This window comes from Calonectris borealis, chromosome 1, assembly GCF_964195595.1.
Source record: "Calonectris borealis chromosome 1, bCalBor7.hap1.2, whole genome shotgun sequence".
Lineage (NCBI taxonomy): Eukaryota > Metazoa > Chordata > Aves > Procellariiformes > Procellariidae > Calonectris > Calonectris borealis.
The window spans coordinates 11,346,047-11,363,827 of NC_134312.1; the positions used below are offsets into that span (position 1 = coordinate 11,346,047).

Sequence of the window (17,781 nt, forward strand, 5' to 3'; positions counted from 1 at the left end):
TGGAGGCTACCTCCAGCTGGCAATGCCTGTAAGATGCTAGTAGCTTTCTGTTAGCTAAGAATTGTTTGAATTGACAATAAAACAAATGAATGGGGACACATTTTCTGGCAGCAGAGCACACAGGTTTGTTGGGGTTTTTTTGTTTATATAGGATGATTGCAAATGTAAAAGAAAGGAAAAGATCCTACATTTTGCTTTGTGAAATTTATCATCCTGATAGTTGTTAGAGGGGGAGAGGCACTGCCCGCATGGGATCAGATAACGAAGCGGTTGCTGTGCCGGACTGGGGCTGAGGTGAGATTCTGACAGCACCATCTCTGCCATTCCAGTTTACATGAACTTTCTGGTCATATTTGTTTTGGTTGTTAGCAAGAACTGACAGTTGATTCGACTGAAAATGTGGCTTAGACCACCAGTTCATTTTGTGTAGGAATTGGTCTGAATATTAATACGATCATCAGGCTTACTGTGCACATATTGTTACACAGTAAAGCGTTTTCATCCCTGGTTATCTTGTGGATATAGCCAGGCTATTTATGTTAGAAAGGGACCATGACTCCCCAGAAAGAGTAGCTAAAATTTTTATTGGGCTATACAATAATTTAGTTCTCAAAGTAAGTCACTCAACAATTAGGACATGGCTGAGTCCACATGAACTACATTCACATCAGGTAGCTGCTGCTTCAGAGTGAGCTTGCTTGCTTTCAGGGTGGGTGCTTGCCTCCAGGGCTGCCAGCACTGGGGATGCTGTGTGCAGCTCAGCTGGAGAATACACATTACACTTGGCAACTTTTATATGCAAAATTGTAGTAAACTTCTCATAAGCGTGTACAAACAGCTTTTTTTCAAAGACTTATAATTTTGTATGAAGAGGGACATGTCACCAACCCAATGGATGTGTCTGTACAAGAGACTGATGTGCAAGAGGATCATCTGATCACTCCTGTGCGCTGTGCTTTACTTCTCGTGGGGCTAAAAGTGGACAAACTGGATTTCTTTTGAATTAATTTAAACGGGAAAAATGCCCTCTAAGAGCATGCCTGTTACTCTCCAACTGTTAAAGTGTATTCAGTCCATGGGACCAGACTACAGCTAGTCCAAATTACTGAGTTTTTATGGGTCCCTAATAATCACAGGGGATGTCAGTACTTCCTATAATTTAAGCTAAATAATTTAATGGAGAAAAAAATATCCATAATACAGTGTTTTAAAATTCTAATAAATATGTGCCATTGGATGGTAGATTAAATTAATACATATATGGCAAGGTGGTATGTGTAAGAAGAAACTATTTTCAGAAGGATATTGATGGATTTTGAACTTAACTAGAACTTCTTAAATGACATTGGAATGAGAGTTAAGTTTTCTAATGCATGATTACAGTACTTAAATAAGCAAATAATAGAGAAAATAACATTTTTCAAATGAAATGGTGAATTTTTACTCAAATATACATAATTTTCAAGTAAGTGCAAAAAAGCATAGATATATAGAAAATTATGTAGAGAAAACATGTATGTGAAGAAATTAAGAAAGGAAGACTGCTGTATGAACAATCAGTAAAGACTAAAATGTATGTCCTCTTTCTCTTTGGTCTTCAGCGCCTCGCTAAAGAAGCAGAGAAGTACCAAGCATCACATCAATGGAGGGATGAGTTTGGGGTAAGTTTCAGTTTTTCTCCTTTTAACCTTCTCGGATTTTTCCTCTTTGAAATGTTAACTGTGTTCTTACAAACATGGTGTTTATATATCCACCACAGAAGGAGTCATTGGCTATGAATGGGCATTTTATTTTATTCAGTAAAGAGTCTCAGTCTAGGTGTCTAGAAAATAAAGTGAACTTTTCCCTTCAGAAGCTCATAGGGAGCTTCGCAGACCCAGGGATGTAGCTCTGAGGTGTACACAAGACATCTGTTTGTTTTGACATACAAGGAATGGTTACAGAGAAGACATCTGAGTGATGGTTACTACCAGTTAAAAGTGTGCTCCTCCAAGCACTGAAACACAGAATCATAGAAAAGATTTTTACAGGTTGTTTTTTGCTTATATGATGGGAAAAAAAAAAGGAAAAAGCTTAATGCAGAAGGATTGGGAGTCATAAACTATTTTTTTAGAATCCTTTTCCATATGTTAATAACTGCATCTCTTCTCTTTAGTATTCTACTACCACTGAAAGAGGCCCTAACCTGTTCAAACACTAAACTCTCTTCTTCAATCATTTCAGACTTTACTGACAAACAAGTGAGATTATTTTAAAATGTTCAACATTAATTCTTTAGTACCGATCAAGCCAAATTAATATTGCACTGCATGATTATAAGCCTGTTAATTTTAGGCTACAGTTCCCTGTTAAGTGTCAAAGTCATTTATTATGCCTTCATTACCTGTTCCTTCAGAAATAAAAGCAGATGGTGCTTTTACATGATGCTGCTACAAACCTAGACTGTGTTTGCACATCCACTAGAATCATAGTGGCACACAGTTAAATGCACAATGGTTTTCTATAATGTCCTTTCTGATCCAGTGTTCCTCAGGCACTTGGAGATCTGAAAATAACCAGATAAAAAAACCCAACAAGGTCAGGCCAAATAATTCAGATAAGAGTGACTGGCTTTTAGGAGTGCAAAGAGGGTCTGGACACAGCCTGAATGCTTTTAAACGTGCTCTCTGCACAGGCACAGCTTCTAATACATGGTAAAACACAGAATGCATATTCCATAGGGATGCAATAATGAGAATGCTACAGCAACCTCTTCTGCTAATCTGACTCTGTTTTGAATAGAAAACAAAACCTGCAGGTTTGATGGACTCAGTGCAAAACAGTGTGAATACAGTCAGACACTCTTTCTAATCGTTTTGCTTCTTGTTGTAGACACGGGCATCACATGAACAACACCGTCTCAGCTTTTGGTTTTCTTTTTGCCTTTTACTTGCAGTAGAAGTCAGTCATACCAGAGAGGCTTCTGGTCTTATCAGAAATCATTGCTAAAGAGAGCTCTCAAAGTAATTTTGAAATGTGATTTTATATTAATGTTGTGGCTCAGGCAAAGACTATGGTGAGAATAAAATAAAAAAAAATGCAGTTGGATTTATAATAAAATAACTGCAAACTGAGCTTGTGCTTTACTGTTTTGAATTTGGATGAGAACAGTGTGCACCATACAACAACCTTGACATAAGGTTAGACAATTAAATTTCAAATAAATTTATTAAGCCTCTTATAATTTAATTTGTTCCATTTTTGCCAGAATTAATCTTTCTTCTCTTCTGGCCTACTTTTTAGAAAATGCCTGCTCAAATTAGTTTGCACACAGATCTTTCTGATAAACTTAATTTTCACTGGAAGATTCTTTCTCCTAATGGCTGTGATGGAAAACAGAAGATATACTGTAAAACTTTCTGCGGATGAGAGTTCTTAAAGTACTTCCGATAGCATTATGAATGGTCTACATCATGCTGTATGAGGTTTATTTCTTGTCCAGGATTTGCTTTTGAGTGATGAAAGCCCTTCCAGCAGCATTGCACATGAGTCACTGTAGAAACAAACTCTTTGGGACAATCTATTTCTGCTTCTAATGAGCTCACGATCAGCAACGTCCTCGACAGTCAGATTGCAGCCAAATAATAGTCTATGGAGTTTTAAAGAGAAAATGTCACAACCATTCCTTCTGGGGAAGTATATATGGGCTGACTTCAGTGGAACAAATCCAAAAGAGGAAGGGGAAAGAGGCCTGGCCAATAATACCAAGGTCTATACAGAGCTACAAGGGATGTGTCAATCAAAAGACTGCCAGAGTGCCTGTACTAACACCTTATTCAAAAAATGAATGTTTATTGCACAATTTGCAGCAAAAAAAAGCTTGTAAGCATTAAAGATTTTTAAAGATTTTATTTGCAGGTTAATAAAAATTCAGCATCCTCAGATATGGTCTTCTGAAATTAGCTAGTACAGAGAAAAATCTTTGAAGATCCAGATTTGGTCCCACAGTCTCATTGTTATTTCAGCTAATAATTTCATGTAAAGACTCTCAGAAATGTCTAAAGGAGGGAATTTGTTTGCCTTTTAGAAAAGAAGTTGGGACTAAACCATTGATAGAAACACAAATCCAAATCTACTATTTGTAACTGAATGAGAGTAGAATTTCTTCCAATATTTCTAGTACCATAGTATATTAAATTCCAGCTACTTCAAGAAGACCAAGCAAAGAAAAACAAAAGTGAAAATATAAGTTTGGGCTTTTTGATAAATCATAGAATCATATAATCATAGAATGGTTTGGATTGGAAGAGACCTTAAAGTTCATCTAGTTCCACTCCCGCCCTGACAAGGGCAGGGACACTTTCCACTAGATCAGGTTGCTCAAAGCCTCATCCAACCTGGCCTTGAATGCTTCCCAGGAGGGGGCAGCCACAAGTTCTCTGGGCAGCCTGTTTCAGTGTCTCACCACACTCACAGTAAAAGAATTTCTTCCTAATATCTAATCTAAATCTTCCCTCTTTCAGTTTAAAACCATTACCCCTCATCTTACACTCCCTGATAAAGGGTGCCTCCCCATCTTTCCTGTAGGCCCCCTGTACTGGAAGGCTGCTATAAGGTCTGCCTGGAGTCTTCTATTCTCCAGGCTGAACAACCCCAACTCTCTCAGCCTGTCCTCATAGGGGAGGTGTTCCAATCCCCGATCATCTTTGTGGCCCTCTTCTGGACCCACTCTTACGCTGCGGACCCCAGAGCTGAACACAGTAGTCCAGATGGGGTGTCACGAGAGCTGAGTAAAGGGGCAGAATCACCTCCCTTGACCTGCTGGCCACACTTGATGCAGCCCAGGATGCCATTGGCTTTCTGGGCTGCGAGCACACATTGCCAGCTCATATTCAGTTTTTCATCCACCAGTACCCCCAAGTCCTTCTCTGCAGGGCTGCTCTCAATCCACTTATTGCCCAGCCTGTATCCATGTTTGGGATTGCCCTGACCCAGGTGCGGGACCCTGCACTTGACCTTGTTGATATTCACGAGGTTTGCACGGGCCCACCTCTCAAGCCTTTCAAGGTCCCTCTGGATGGCATCCCTTCCCTCTAGAGTATCAACCACACCGCTCAGCTTGGTGTCATCCACAAACTTTCTGAGGGTGCACTCAATCCCACTCTTCATGTCCCTGACAAAGCTGTTAAATAATACTGGTCCCAATACAGACCCCTGAGGGACACCACTCATCACTGGTGTCTACCTGGACATTGAGCCATTGACTGCAACTCTTTGAGTGTGATCATCCAGCCACTCGTCAAATCCATGTCTCTCCATTTTAGAGGCAAGGATGTTGTGTGCTTTGCACAACTCCAGGTAGATGACGTCAGTTGTTCTTCCCTTCTCCACCGATGCTATAACCCTGTCGTAGAAGGCTACCAAATTTGCCAGGTGCAATTTGCCCTTAGTGAAACCATGTTTGCTGTCTCGAATCACCTCCCTGTCCTCCATGTGCCTTAGAAGAGTTTCCAGGAGGATCTGCTCCATGATCTTGCCAGGATCAATAATTAAAGGAATCTTTACCAAAGTTTAAGAATTTTTAAATTTAATTTGCTTTTATCTGAAATAATCTGTTCATGTTTACCAAAACCAAAAATAGCCATGAACATAGAAGTCTCAGACTGATATTAATTTGAACCTGGGAAGCTGTGACCCAGCAACTTACTGAACAGCGAATATCTGGTGTTACCTAAAGTATTTTCATACTCCTATCCTTCTGTCACCTTGCATAGCTTTCTAAATACACAGATTGACACTGGGGGCTATATATATTCTCTTTATTATTAAATGAATGCTTGTCAGGTGTATATTGAATGTCTCAAAAGCAAAAATAAAAATCTAAAATGAATTAAGAGCATGTATCTTACATATTTATTATTAGTTTTTAGCTAAGTGACAGAAATAAAGATCATAATGGATTTTGGTATTTTGCATTGATAATTAAATATCAAAATAATTTTGGCAATTACTAATTAATTTACTAAAAACTACAAAATGATTCAAAGGAATATTAATTAAGAATAATAATTAAGAATACTGCATGTCTTCTGAGTAAAAAAGGAAAAAGAAAAATTGGATTGTAATGTGTTGTTTCCTGATTAAGCACAAAGGCAATTAAAATATCTGAACTGCAGTTTACATCTACAGCCCTAAAGTAATACTTACCTGTTAGAAAACTATTAAGTCTTTGGAGAATATTTGTGAAGTTTATGGAGGCAAATCCACAGCGCTTAGCTTCAGGCAAATAAAGAAATGCCATTCTCTGCTTCCTACTCCATTGGTACTGCCCAATTCCCTAGCTACATGTATAGCTGGAGAAATAAAACCAACTTAAATGTTTTTAGATTAATGCAGTTACAAACCAGAGGTACAAACCAATATTTCTAAATGAAACAGCCTTGCCAGTTTGAATTTTCTTATATGCTGCAGAGTGAAAGGGGGGTGGTTTTGACACTTGTGATGGTCCAATTATTTGTCTGGCATAGAGATGCATGAAAAAAATTGTACATGAATTTGAAGAAGGAGGGGAGAATTCTGTATGAAATAATTGCTGTTATTCCCCAAATGGATCTTCTACAATTACATTTGATACCACATTTGATTGCCTTGCAATGGTTGGTTAACTAAAGCAATTTTGTTTCCAGTTGGGTTGCAATATTAATTGTACTTACACATGTATAAACATAAGGGATATCTCATTTGTATTTTAACAAGGGGAGTCTTTATGGATGGCCTATTAACATCCACTTATTTATATGAATACTGCAACTCAGACTTTCAGGAATTAATTACCATATTAAAATGCCACATGAAAAATCCTTTCAATATACCTTATCTTTTAACCAATAGTGTCATTTTATATTCTTCTGTGTAAATGATGATTTTCTGAGTCCTGATATTTCTGAGACAGCATTTGCTGTAATGATAATGTGTAGAGTGGTGTTTGTGTACCAGCTGGGCTTAAAAATAAAACCAAAATGTCATGAAAATATTACTTTGGAATTATGATTTTTTTTTCCTAGTACAAATATTGGCTGCATAAAACTGTAGTAAAAAGTTGCTCAGCAAAGAAATGGAGATAAAAAGGATAAGAGAGAAAACAAGTCTCGCATCACAAGAGTTGATGTAAGAGGTGACTTGCAAAAGCAGAGCAGTAGCAGGCATCTCTCTGTGCTTGATGTGCCTTGCAGATTGAAGATTTTCAGGACTGTCTGTAGTTTATTGCGGATGTACAACAATGCTAAAACATTGCATCTTAAAAGCCTCAACTGGAAAACAAACAAAACACCAACCTTTCACCTTTAATACTGTTTCATTCTAAAGAGGCAGTTTAGTAAACATACTTTGTCTTTTGAAAGAGGGAAAAACTCTGTGAGGAAAACAAACTAGAATACTTTTTATCTCAGATCATCAGAAAGAGGATCCAGCTCTCTTATGGCTTGTACCTCTCTGATGGTCCTCTTGGGTGCAAAGAGCGTCTGTGGGAAATGATACTGTTTAGATTTGGCTCCAGACCTGGGGTACAGCGAACTGGTCCCCACAGGCACAAAGTAGGTGTGGGATCCTTTCCCAGTAAAGTCATACATACTTTATAATTTTGTGGAAGTTCTAACAACACTAAACACAGGCAAAGTGTCAAAGCTGTCTGTATCTTCACACAATGCTCTGATCCAAAACCCAGTGAAAAAAATCTTCCATTGATTTTCATCCATTTTGGATAAGGCCTTACACTTCTAAAGCCTATGTGATTTGGAAAAAAAAATGCCCAATGATTGATTTAAATTGACAGGCAGATGGTCAAGGTTTTAGGGAGGATAATATTTTATTCTCTGAAGAGCTGTGTGCCACTTTCTCTTCTGTGACATATAGCTTTCATTTGTGTATAATTTAAATTAAACTTGCCATATCTCACTGAAAGGAATGAAATCACCTTTTTTCTGTCAGTGATTGTTCGCACTTTGACAACTTTCTACTCAGGGGACAGAGCTCTGTGTGTGCACTGGGAGTGGTAGGAAGGTGAGGTGCAGAGGGAATAAGAATGAATCATATTTACTGAAATTGGATGGGTTTAGGGGTTGTTCTGATGTTTATTTGATGTTTATCATATCACTTACACCTTTTTGACTCATAAAAATGCACTGTGAGTATTGCAGGAACAGGTATTTCTGCAAGTTTTTCAATAGTGCTTTCTCAAAACGAGACAGGAGATACAGCAGTTACAGTGTTTGAAGCACTCCCACCTTACTTTCCTAGGATCTCTGTAATTAGTAAGAAGAGATTCATCTTAATGTAAAAATTTGCTGTGACCATGCCCATGCTGAAGCCTCTTTGGAGACATGTGACATAGGCTTCACCGGATGAGTGCAGAATTTGTCTGGCATTCCCTATCGGGAACAGGATCCCACTGTCCACTTGTCCGTCCCCAGCATCCCACCCCAATGTTCAGATTCTTATTTTCACAAACTCTCAGTGATGCTGTCTGGTTTACAGATTTCTAGGAGGCACTAGGTAGATATAAGAAATATGTCTTAAAGGCAAAACAAAAATTCCAGGTCATTAGAAAACTTTTTAAGGGTAATGCCTCTTGCTAGCTTGCTTGGAGTTTTATAATTTCCTAGACTCTCTCAGGTGAGTCTTTGAGTCTAGAAATCATTGACTTCCTCTAAAATCTGGGTTGCCATAGGAGAGCTGTTCCATGGTTTTCTTCTATTATAAAAGATGTAATGTGATCCTGTATAAGGATAACTCCAATATAAGTGTTAGTGTGATTAATCATTTGAACACATTTGTAATCACATTTGTAATCCTTGATTTATTTATTTTTTCACACTTTAGGAATTTCAAACCAATTAGGAAGTTGATAAAGAAGATGGCAAACGGTAGCTTTACAATCAGAATCAGATTATATATAAGCAGGGATTTTAAATGTGTAACTATAGAGGAACTAGTTTTTCTGTTGTATCTTTTGGTCTTCAGATTTTGGTTATTTCTAATTTCTTAATATGCTTACATTGAGTATAGGAGTGTAACTTTATAATATAAATCATTGCAAGGATCTTATCTGGGCAGTGGAGTGCTTCCCTAGTAGGGAACTTGCCAAAAAAGCTTTTAGAGTAAGATGAAGAAACACCTTCAATCACTGTTGAATCTTTCAAGCATTCCATTTTATCTGAAAAATCAAATATGTTAGAAGACATCTAATACTCTCTTTACTTATTGACCAGGCAACTAATTTAAAAAATGAGCAGCTTCTGAAAAAAGGGTGGAGGGAAGGAGCTGGGAAAGAAAAAAAGAAAGGAAGGTGTGATTTCTCATTATTAAGATACCATACATATGCATTATCACCTTCATTTTGAGTAAGTCTTTAATATGCTTTCTGAACAAACATCTTATTAAAAGCAAGATGTACTGTTGTACTCAATTTATTAACAATGCATAGGTTCTTTAGTTTACAATAGAGAAGTATGATATGTTAAGAAAAGCTTTCTGCAGGCTGCTGTTGTGCATATTTTCTAAGAGTTCATTGAATCTGTAACACAGATGAAGTTAACTAGTGTTTTGATTTCACCTTTCACCTTCAAATTCAGTTGCTAATGCAAATCTGTGATAAGTAATTCTTAGCATTGCTTTACTACCTTTGGTGAATCAGTAAAATCAATTAGAAATGGACTTCAAAGGTGCTGTTTATTTTGTCTGTAAGCTTCTTTACCAAATATTTTCAGTTCAAAACTAACAGTATCTTTCTCCTTGATTCATTCTTGCCAGTATAACTAAGATCTATCTAGTTTCCTCTGTTTCCATCACCTCCTAGACAAACTCATTTCCCCCATTGCCCATCACATTCACGTTATCCTGACCCTTTTTTACACTGAATTTAGGAAATGCATCAACGTTTTGGAAAAAGGAGTATTAGCCTACTTAACTCTGCTGGTTTTGAATTAATAATAGGAGGAGAGAAGGTCTTTTTTTTAAGTAAAAGAAAAAGAACCTGATATAACAGAATATGCACAAAAAGTTAAACAAAGGAGTAAGTAACATTCAACTATAGCTTTTCATAATGGAGGCAGGCTTCTAAAAGATTGAAAAATTCAGAAAATGTTACAAAGTTTTGATTCTTATTTCAGAGAAGGAATGTCATTCATAATAGCAAACCTTAGAGATTTTTTTTTAAAGCAAAAAAAAAAAGGAAGCAAAGCCTAAGAGGTTAAGAAAATAAAAAAAATATAGCATTTTCCAAATATTACGTACTTAAAGTATACTATCAAGAAGTGATGTTCCAAGAACAGTGGCTTGTGCAGTATTGAAAACAGAAAATGTTTCATGTCTGTACTATTTTGCAGTTGAAATACAATAAAAGTTTTAATAGGAGTTTCATTCTGCATAGACTTTAAAATGCTCTGGGAGTATTAGACAATCCTATTCAGGGCTGCATTTTGCTCAAGAGATTTGGGAATTCTTATCCTTCCATCCCCTGAGTATATATTAGAATTTAAACAATAGGTGAAATTGTGGCTCTTTTATGTCCTGAAAATGATGATGTGTGATTCGAGTAGTGGCAGATATTTCTGTAGGCTTGCCACAGAGACGTGCATAACACAGAGCAGAGAGACTCTTCAAAATTAGCAGTATTCTAACATTTTTCTACATCATGAAAAGAAACATTAAAAAATTCTACCTGAATTGACCAAAAATGTGGGCTGTTAAGTGTTTGTTTACTTTTCTCCAGTTCATTTTTGCTATCAGCTGTGAGCAAATCAGAACTATATAAATAAATACACTAACAACTCTAGGTCTCATTAGAGGGACATTAGGATTTAGCAAGTCTTGAGAGCCTAGGCCAACTCTATGACTGCCTGTAATTTATGTGTTTATGGAAAACACTATCATTTTATTTTCACTTTCCCATTTGATAGTCCCAAATTATAATGCACTGAAGCACTGTGTATTATAACTGTTTTGAAAATATGAAGAATGAATATAAATATGACTATGCTAATCCAGAACAGATCTTTGCTTTTAAAAATGGATGAATAATCCCTTATGAATAATTAATTCAGGTAGGACTCTCTTCTTAGTCCTTTGGGCATTACCACTTCTCAAGAGAAGAACTTCAGTTTTGCATTTCTTAAGAGTTACACATGGGAACAGTAAAACTAAGGAGCTTGGCTCTATTTATATTTTTCTGTGCTTGCACAAAATTTTGGTGTTTTCTCCTGATAAAACTTTTTATGCTTTGTGTGTGATTTTTTTCCACCTAAAAAGTGAAAACAGACTTCCAGCAAAAGTTTTATACTAGACTGAATGATCTCCATATAGGCAAGCTTGATTTCATCTAATTTGCTATGGTTATAGTAGTTTAAATGACTTCTAGACTTAAAGTATTCTAAAATACTCATTGAGAAAGTATGTAGGCTTGCCATAGCACTTCCCCACCTTTTAGATAGAACATTTTAGTTTTATTTTACTAGTATATGCAGGTATTTTGTGCTAGGGTTGTGTTACTGTGGCAAAGGGCGTTTTTTTTCTTTTGGTGAGGGATACCAGCAGAAAAAAAACACAGGCTGGATTAAGACTGAAGTATTTTCAAAAATATTATCAATACATTTGTTAATCCCAGGTGATGGTTGTTGCCATTTCTTCTGCTGACAGCGGACTTGGAAAGAGATTCTTTTCCTTGTTATAGGGGAGCACAGAACATAAGAGATTTAATTCCAAATACTTCCAGTCTTTCTCTTGGTCTCTTCCCCTCCCCCTCCCCCCCAATGCAATTCTGCCTCAAAGCTTTCCTTCAACTGGATACCATTCATAAAGTTTGATATTGGGGAAAACATAGTAAGCCCTGGCACAGCATATGTATGACACTACAAAGCAACACTCTTAAGTACAGTCTTCTTTGGGTAAGATATTTATGAAACATATCTGTAAAGATTTGCTGTTATTAACATTGCTGCATAAGGCTTTCAGCTAATTTAAGTAATGTTTTGAGATTCTGCATTCAAGATGGAGAACTGCTGTTTAAATGTATGAATGGTAAAAAGGAAAACTGGTGGATAATGCAGGAGATGAGGATCACAGATAGAGCCTGGGACTTGCCTAAAGCCGTAGCTCATTTGGCACTTTCTAACTCCTGCAAAGTGTAGGGTAGGGAGCAAAAGGCAGAGGGCCAGCAATGCCAGCCTGACTACTGTGAAAGGCTTTTTAGGTGAAGTGACCCTTCAGTAGCAGAAGCAACCTCAAATCTGTATGTTTTCCTGTGCTTAAACCATTCTTGTTAGCGCGCATTTCATGCACAGAAGGGGATGGAGTCTTAATTCCGGCTCCCTGAGGCATTTCTGTAAGAAAAAAGTTCAAGATTGGAACTGGACTACGTTTCTAAAGCTTACATCTATAAATATTTACTGTTAAATAAAACAAAGCTATGGACCTGACTGTTGGACCAAGTGGCATAGGTTGTTAGCGTTCAAACTAGACTTGGTCTTGTGACTTCTCTTGGTGATATCTAGGAGGCTCTAAGTCATAATATGTGTGTGCATGTTTGCGTACTTTTCTGCTCAAAGTTTCTGAAATAACGTGAAGAAAGTGATGCAGCTTAGAAAATAAAATTTTCAAGGCATGAAACTAGGGAGTTTGCATGCTTCAGGTGCTACATCTGTTACACCGGGGCATCTAAGAGTATTTGAGGGTATAAAACCTATTGAGATTGGAGGCACATATAAAGTGAGACAGAGTATAACCTTGTATAGGCTTGCCTGCACAGTCAGTTGAGAATGGTTCCTGGTGGATGCTGTGCCACAGGATGAGTCTGGACATTGCTTAGGTGTCTTAGGGGCGGCTGTAACAAGGACAATATGGATAAGCAGCAGTCTGTGTTCAGGACTGATCTGTGATTTATGTTGAAATACAGACATCATACTCTGTGGAGAATAAAGCATGTTTTATCCTAAAAAGTACCATGGTTACAGATCAGTAAACAGCCTATGTCAAGAATAAACAACAAGAAGAAATGCTGTTCCAGAGAAAACAAATTTTATTTAGAGAAATAGTTATATAGCGATTATGGATAAATTTAGCTTAAAAGTTGGAAGAAGGAATGTTGAAGGAAAAATCCACCAGTTTAATGAGTTTCTCGGGCATTCTACCAAGAGCAGTAAGGCAAATATCCCACTATTTTAATGAAAAGAATTATGATATTATGAATTATGCTCTGATTAGGAATTATGAACACTGCTTTTATGAAAAAGAACTATGACATGGACAGCAAGACTGGATTTCCATTGCAGATTCATATCAGTAGGTTTTGCTGACACAAGAATAGTTCACTGAAGTGGTTACATGTACTAGCAAGAGTAGAGCAGTGCAAATCCATATGTCTAATTGAACTTGGGGTATATTTGTCAAGAACAAGATGCACTTAAATCAATTCATTCACCTCCTCATGTTATCTATATATTGATAAGGAACTATTAAAAGAAATACAACTGAATATGTCAAAACCTCTTCTCTGTCCATGAGAGCTCTGCAGTACTAAATTTGCAAGAGTTTTAAATGCTTTAATATGAAACAGATCAAATTGTTTTCTTTATTGCTTCAAGATAACAAGTTAAAGCTTACAAATTTCTGAGATACTAGATATGCTTTTTCCTATTTCTCATAAACAAGGTCGAGGTGATATTTTAAGAATCAGGCAAGGTATCAGCTTAAACTAGTCCTACTTAAATAGGTGTAAGGTATGTATATGCATATATCAATTGTATAAATTTTCCTCTGTATGTATACTTGTACATGTATTTATATATGTATCTACATGTATATATGCACAAAAAGATCATCTAATAATGTGTGTATTTATGTCTATAAACAGGTGCACACTGTTAAGTGAGTCTCTGTTTTGCAGGTCTGCAAGGGACTAAAGCTAGTGCGTTCAGATACTTTGAGAACACAAGCAGTTAAACTAGTATGTACCCGTGCTTTTGAAATTTTACCTCTGTCATGTTTTAAAGACCAGGAATATTTGAGCAGAAATGAACAAGCAGAGAAAACATAATAGGTAGTTTCAGCGAGTTCAGTGTGAACATCATCCTTGTGGAGCACAGCAGGAAAGGAATCCTCAGTTTGCACAATCAGCTGATGCTTACTCTGAGCCAGTATCCATGGTTTGCGTATGTCTGTTATTTTCAGTTCATTGTGTCCAAATAGTATACAGACCGTGCTATTCTAGTCTCATCAAAATAGTGGTTTTTAACGTAATGTTGATGAAGTGTCTTAAATCACGGCATAAGTGTCTAGAGGTATTTGCAGTACAAGACCTGATGAAATAGTTTTGGAGTACTTTCCCAGGCAGAGAGTAACTAAGTTAGGATGGTTTCTGCTCATATTGTTTTCTGGAGCTGAGAGAGTTATCAGCCCATCTGATTCAGTAAACTTCCTAAAGTAAAAAGAAAACAAAACAAAACTATCTTGGCAAGGTGGATAGCAAAGTTTGTACCCTGAACTGTGTGGAAAGGAGAAGGGGCAGGGAAGGGAGAGGAAAGAGGCCCAGGAAGTTTTGGCTCTTGCCAAAGAGGTCATTGATGGGAAAGGTTTGGGAATGACTGCTTTGCTGCAATTGTCTCCTGCCTTTCTCCCCAGTTTTCACCTTTATGTCTTTTCTGGATGGCATCATCCTTGACAAGATACTTCACTCTTTTTTGAAGCATTCCTTCTTCTTTACTCTTCAGTCTAAGTTTCCCATCTTCCATTATCCCTTCTTAAACACTTGCAGTTCCTTCCTCTTTGGCTTTCTGAAAGCTCAGTTCACACTTCTGTAATACTGTGTAATGGTACGGTTGAGAGCTGAGGTGAAATAGTCCTCAAGCATCACAGGATAAATTTTGAGGAAAAATGATGTATTTCTTCAAACTCAAATCAATTTAATATATTCTTTCCAATTTACTTCATACTCTCTTCTTCATTATGTTCTTCCAGTGTCAAGCTCTTTCCAGTAACCTTTTTGATTAGGTATGCAGAAACCTTTCTGACTGCCTGTCTTTTTCATCAAATACCTGTCTTAATTTCACTTTTCACAATAGATAGCTATTTCTCTTGCTTAAAATTTCTCACATTGGCTCTTTCCTCACATCTTCTGTTATTTGTCTATCTGCCCACCCTGAATTTTAGAAAAGAGATGAATTTCAAAGAAATGCTGAACAGTACAAGAATTTTAAAGTGAATTATATAAAGTGTAAAGGCCCAAGCCTACATGTGTTACCATAGATTCTGATGGGAGTGCTAAAATGCTGTGAACTTCAATAATTCTGTGCCTAGAATAAGAGTTATATGTATTAGATTTAAAATATTTTTGAAATTGTGTGCAATTTCTGAACTAGAAAGGTGTGCAGATTCAGAACCGATTCCTTCTGATTCCTTCTGCTGATTCCTTTTCCAAGTTGTTAAACCCCAGGACTATTCTGACTTCTGCCCCTGGACAGGATTAGGGAGAGTCAGAAGAAGCAGGCAAAACTGGAACATTACATCAGAAGTGGTCACTGAGGATCCAGGCTTGTTGCTTATGCTGCTGGGAGCATGTATGCACTCTTGGGCTGAAACTGGTTTTAAGGAAGAGAGTGTTCTTCCAAGGACAGATTGCTGTTCTTTCCATCCTACTGACAGCCAGCAGACACCAGTCTGGCTTTCCAAGATTTTAGTATAGTCAAAGCAGGCTTTGGCTACATTTTACTGCCCTTGCAATCTAATGCACTGTATAGCTGGTAGCTTTGCCTGTGCTTAGTCTGGCTCTGAGGGTGTGGGGGCATTTTTGGTAGAAATGACTACCTTTTAAAAAATGGGAAATAATATCTGAAATTATTACAACTCAATTTTTAAAGTTTCTTAACCAGCAGTGAGTGGAAACAGACAATGTGGGTGGCCTTTCTTTTATAAGTATGGAAAATCAGTCTGGGGAAAAATGCTGGCACAAATATTTCAAAGCCTCATTCCAATTAAAAAAAAAAATACAAAACAGGAAAACAAACAAACAAGCAAACAAACAACCTACAGCTTCTGTTCTTCATCAAGAGGATGCAGCTGGAGTCAGGTTAAAGCTGCCATGGACTCCACTGGGTGATCTGAGTTTACAAAATAACATTGTCAGTTTTGTAAGTAAAATAAAATCGTAGAGAGCAAATGAAGTATCAAGGTGGTGATACTGGTTTACTTCAGTTCTTTAAGGCAGAAAATGGTTATTTTAAGTATTTTAAACATTTTTATTCTAGTTCATCTGCAAAATTCCCCTGTTACCTAATGTTAATCATCTGTTATGTCAGAGAATATGATATGAGTGATGGCTGAACTTTGGGTGAAATGACAGTAAGCAAAGTATCATTATTTATTTAAAACTTCGGTTAGGCTCAGAAAAGAATTTTGGAAGGTCATTACAGCAGGGTTAGAAAAAGCTGGGAAGAAAGGGAAACGCACACCTGCCGTCAATAGCCAGGTCAGCAGCAGTGAGGACCGAGGCAGGGCAGCTGGGGCTGGAGGTGACCCAGCGCAGACCGTGCCCTCGCTGATGGGTGCAGTCCCGTGGGGCTGACCAGGGCAGGCAGAGCTGGGCGCTGGTCAGAGGCTCCATGGGTGGTTCCAGACACGGTGAGTGAAGAACCAAATCCAGGGTCCATCTAGGGGTTACCATCAGAAGGAAAAGTGGATGGGGCCAGGGAAAGAGCTGAGCCAGAGCTGAGCTGGACCGTACGTCCAAGGGGTCTGTCGTAGGGCGGAGGTCCATCTAGGGTATGGGGCCAGAGGCAGGGCTGGAGCCAGGCCTCCCCAGCCTGTCACTGGGGCAGGGGCTGGGGACCCAGGCTGAGCTGAAATAGGGCTCCTGGGCCCACAGGCAGGAGGGGAGGCCCCGGAGTGCTGCTCAGTGCCAGGCAGGCTCGTAAGGGCCTGCAGTGCCCTGGGAGACTACTTGTCCATATGTCCATAGCAAATGTTGGGTTCTAACTGCTCTTACCATTGCAGGGTGTATATAGGATATAATTAGTTCTTATCCCTATTTTACGGAAAGATAAAAGATTAAAAAAAAAAAAAAAAAAAAAAAAAAGATTTCTCCAAAGGGAAAGGAAAAGGAAAGACTACAGCCAGGTTTAAAAAGATACAATCCTTCTTTGTGGTTCTATGCACAATTCCAGATTAATTGCCAAAAAAAATATGAAATAAGCCATAATGTATTTTAGCGACATCGATTTCTAATCTTGCTTGTTTTTCTTTATATAATCTTGTGTTTGAGCATCTTGCTTTTTGCTATTACTACTTGTACTATTTATTTCTCAATTTTTACTTGTAGAAATTAATTTACCTAAGTTATACGAAAACACAAGACAATTAAAGAAGAATCTGGTTTTGGTTTAATTTGTTTTTTTTTTTCCCCACTGACTTGTATCCTGGACTGTTCTGTTTTGTTTAGTACTGAACTATTGGAGCATCATTGACAAAAGCATTGGAGGATGTAGCTAGCATCTGGCTTCCTTTATTTTTTTTTTTGTTCCCTGTTTTCAAAGAACATTTGTTTTGGTAGTTTTCAGCTGTGTTTCATAGTACTCAGAAAAAAAAAAAAACACAACACAAACAAAACCAGTAAAGAACCCCTCTACTATATCTAGAAAATGACAGGACTGGGTGGTGAAAAGAAGTCATATCCTTTCACTATTAAAATAAGAATATGAAGTCTTTTTAAATTGCATAGTTTGCTGTCAAGAGATGTATGAGATTCCCTGAAATAAAGCA

At 37.6% G+C, this 17,781-nt stretch overlaps 1 protein-coding gene across 2 annotated transcripts in view; it reads left to right on the top strand.

The window, feature by feature from the left end:
- The window catches only part of CACNA2D1 (calcium voltage-gated channel auxiliary subunit alpha2delta 1), a 436,751-nt gene that overhangs the window by 204,296 nt on the left and 214,674 nt on the right, over nucleotides 1-17,781 (top strand). For both annotated transcript variants that reach the window (XM_075144442.1, XM_075144450.1), the window contains exon 4: nucleotides 1,602-1,661. In XM_075144442.1, coding sequence (XP_075000543.1) covers nucleotides 1,602-1,661 — 60 coding nt within the window. The remainder of the gene's footprint in view (nucleotides 1-1,601; nucleotides 1,662-17,781) is intronic.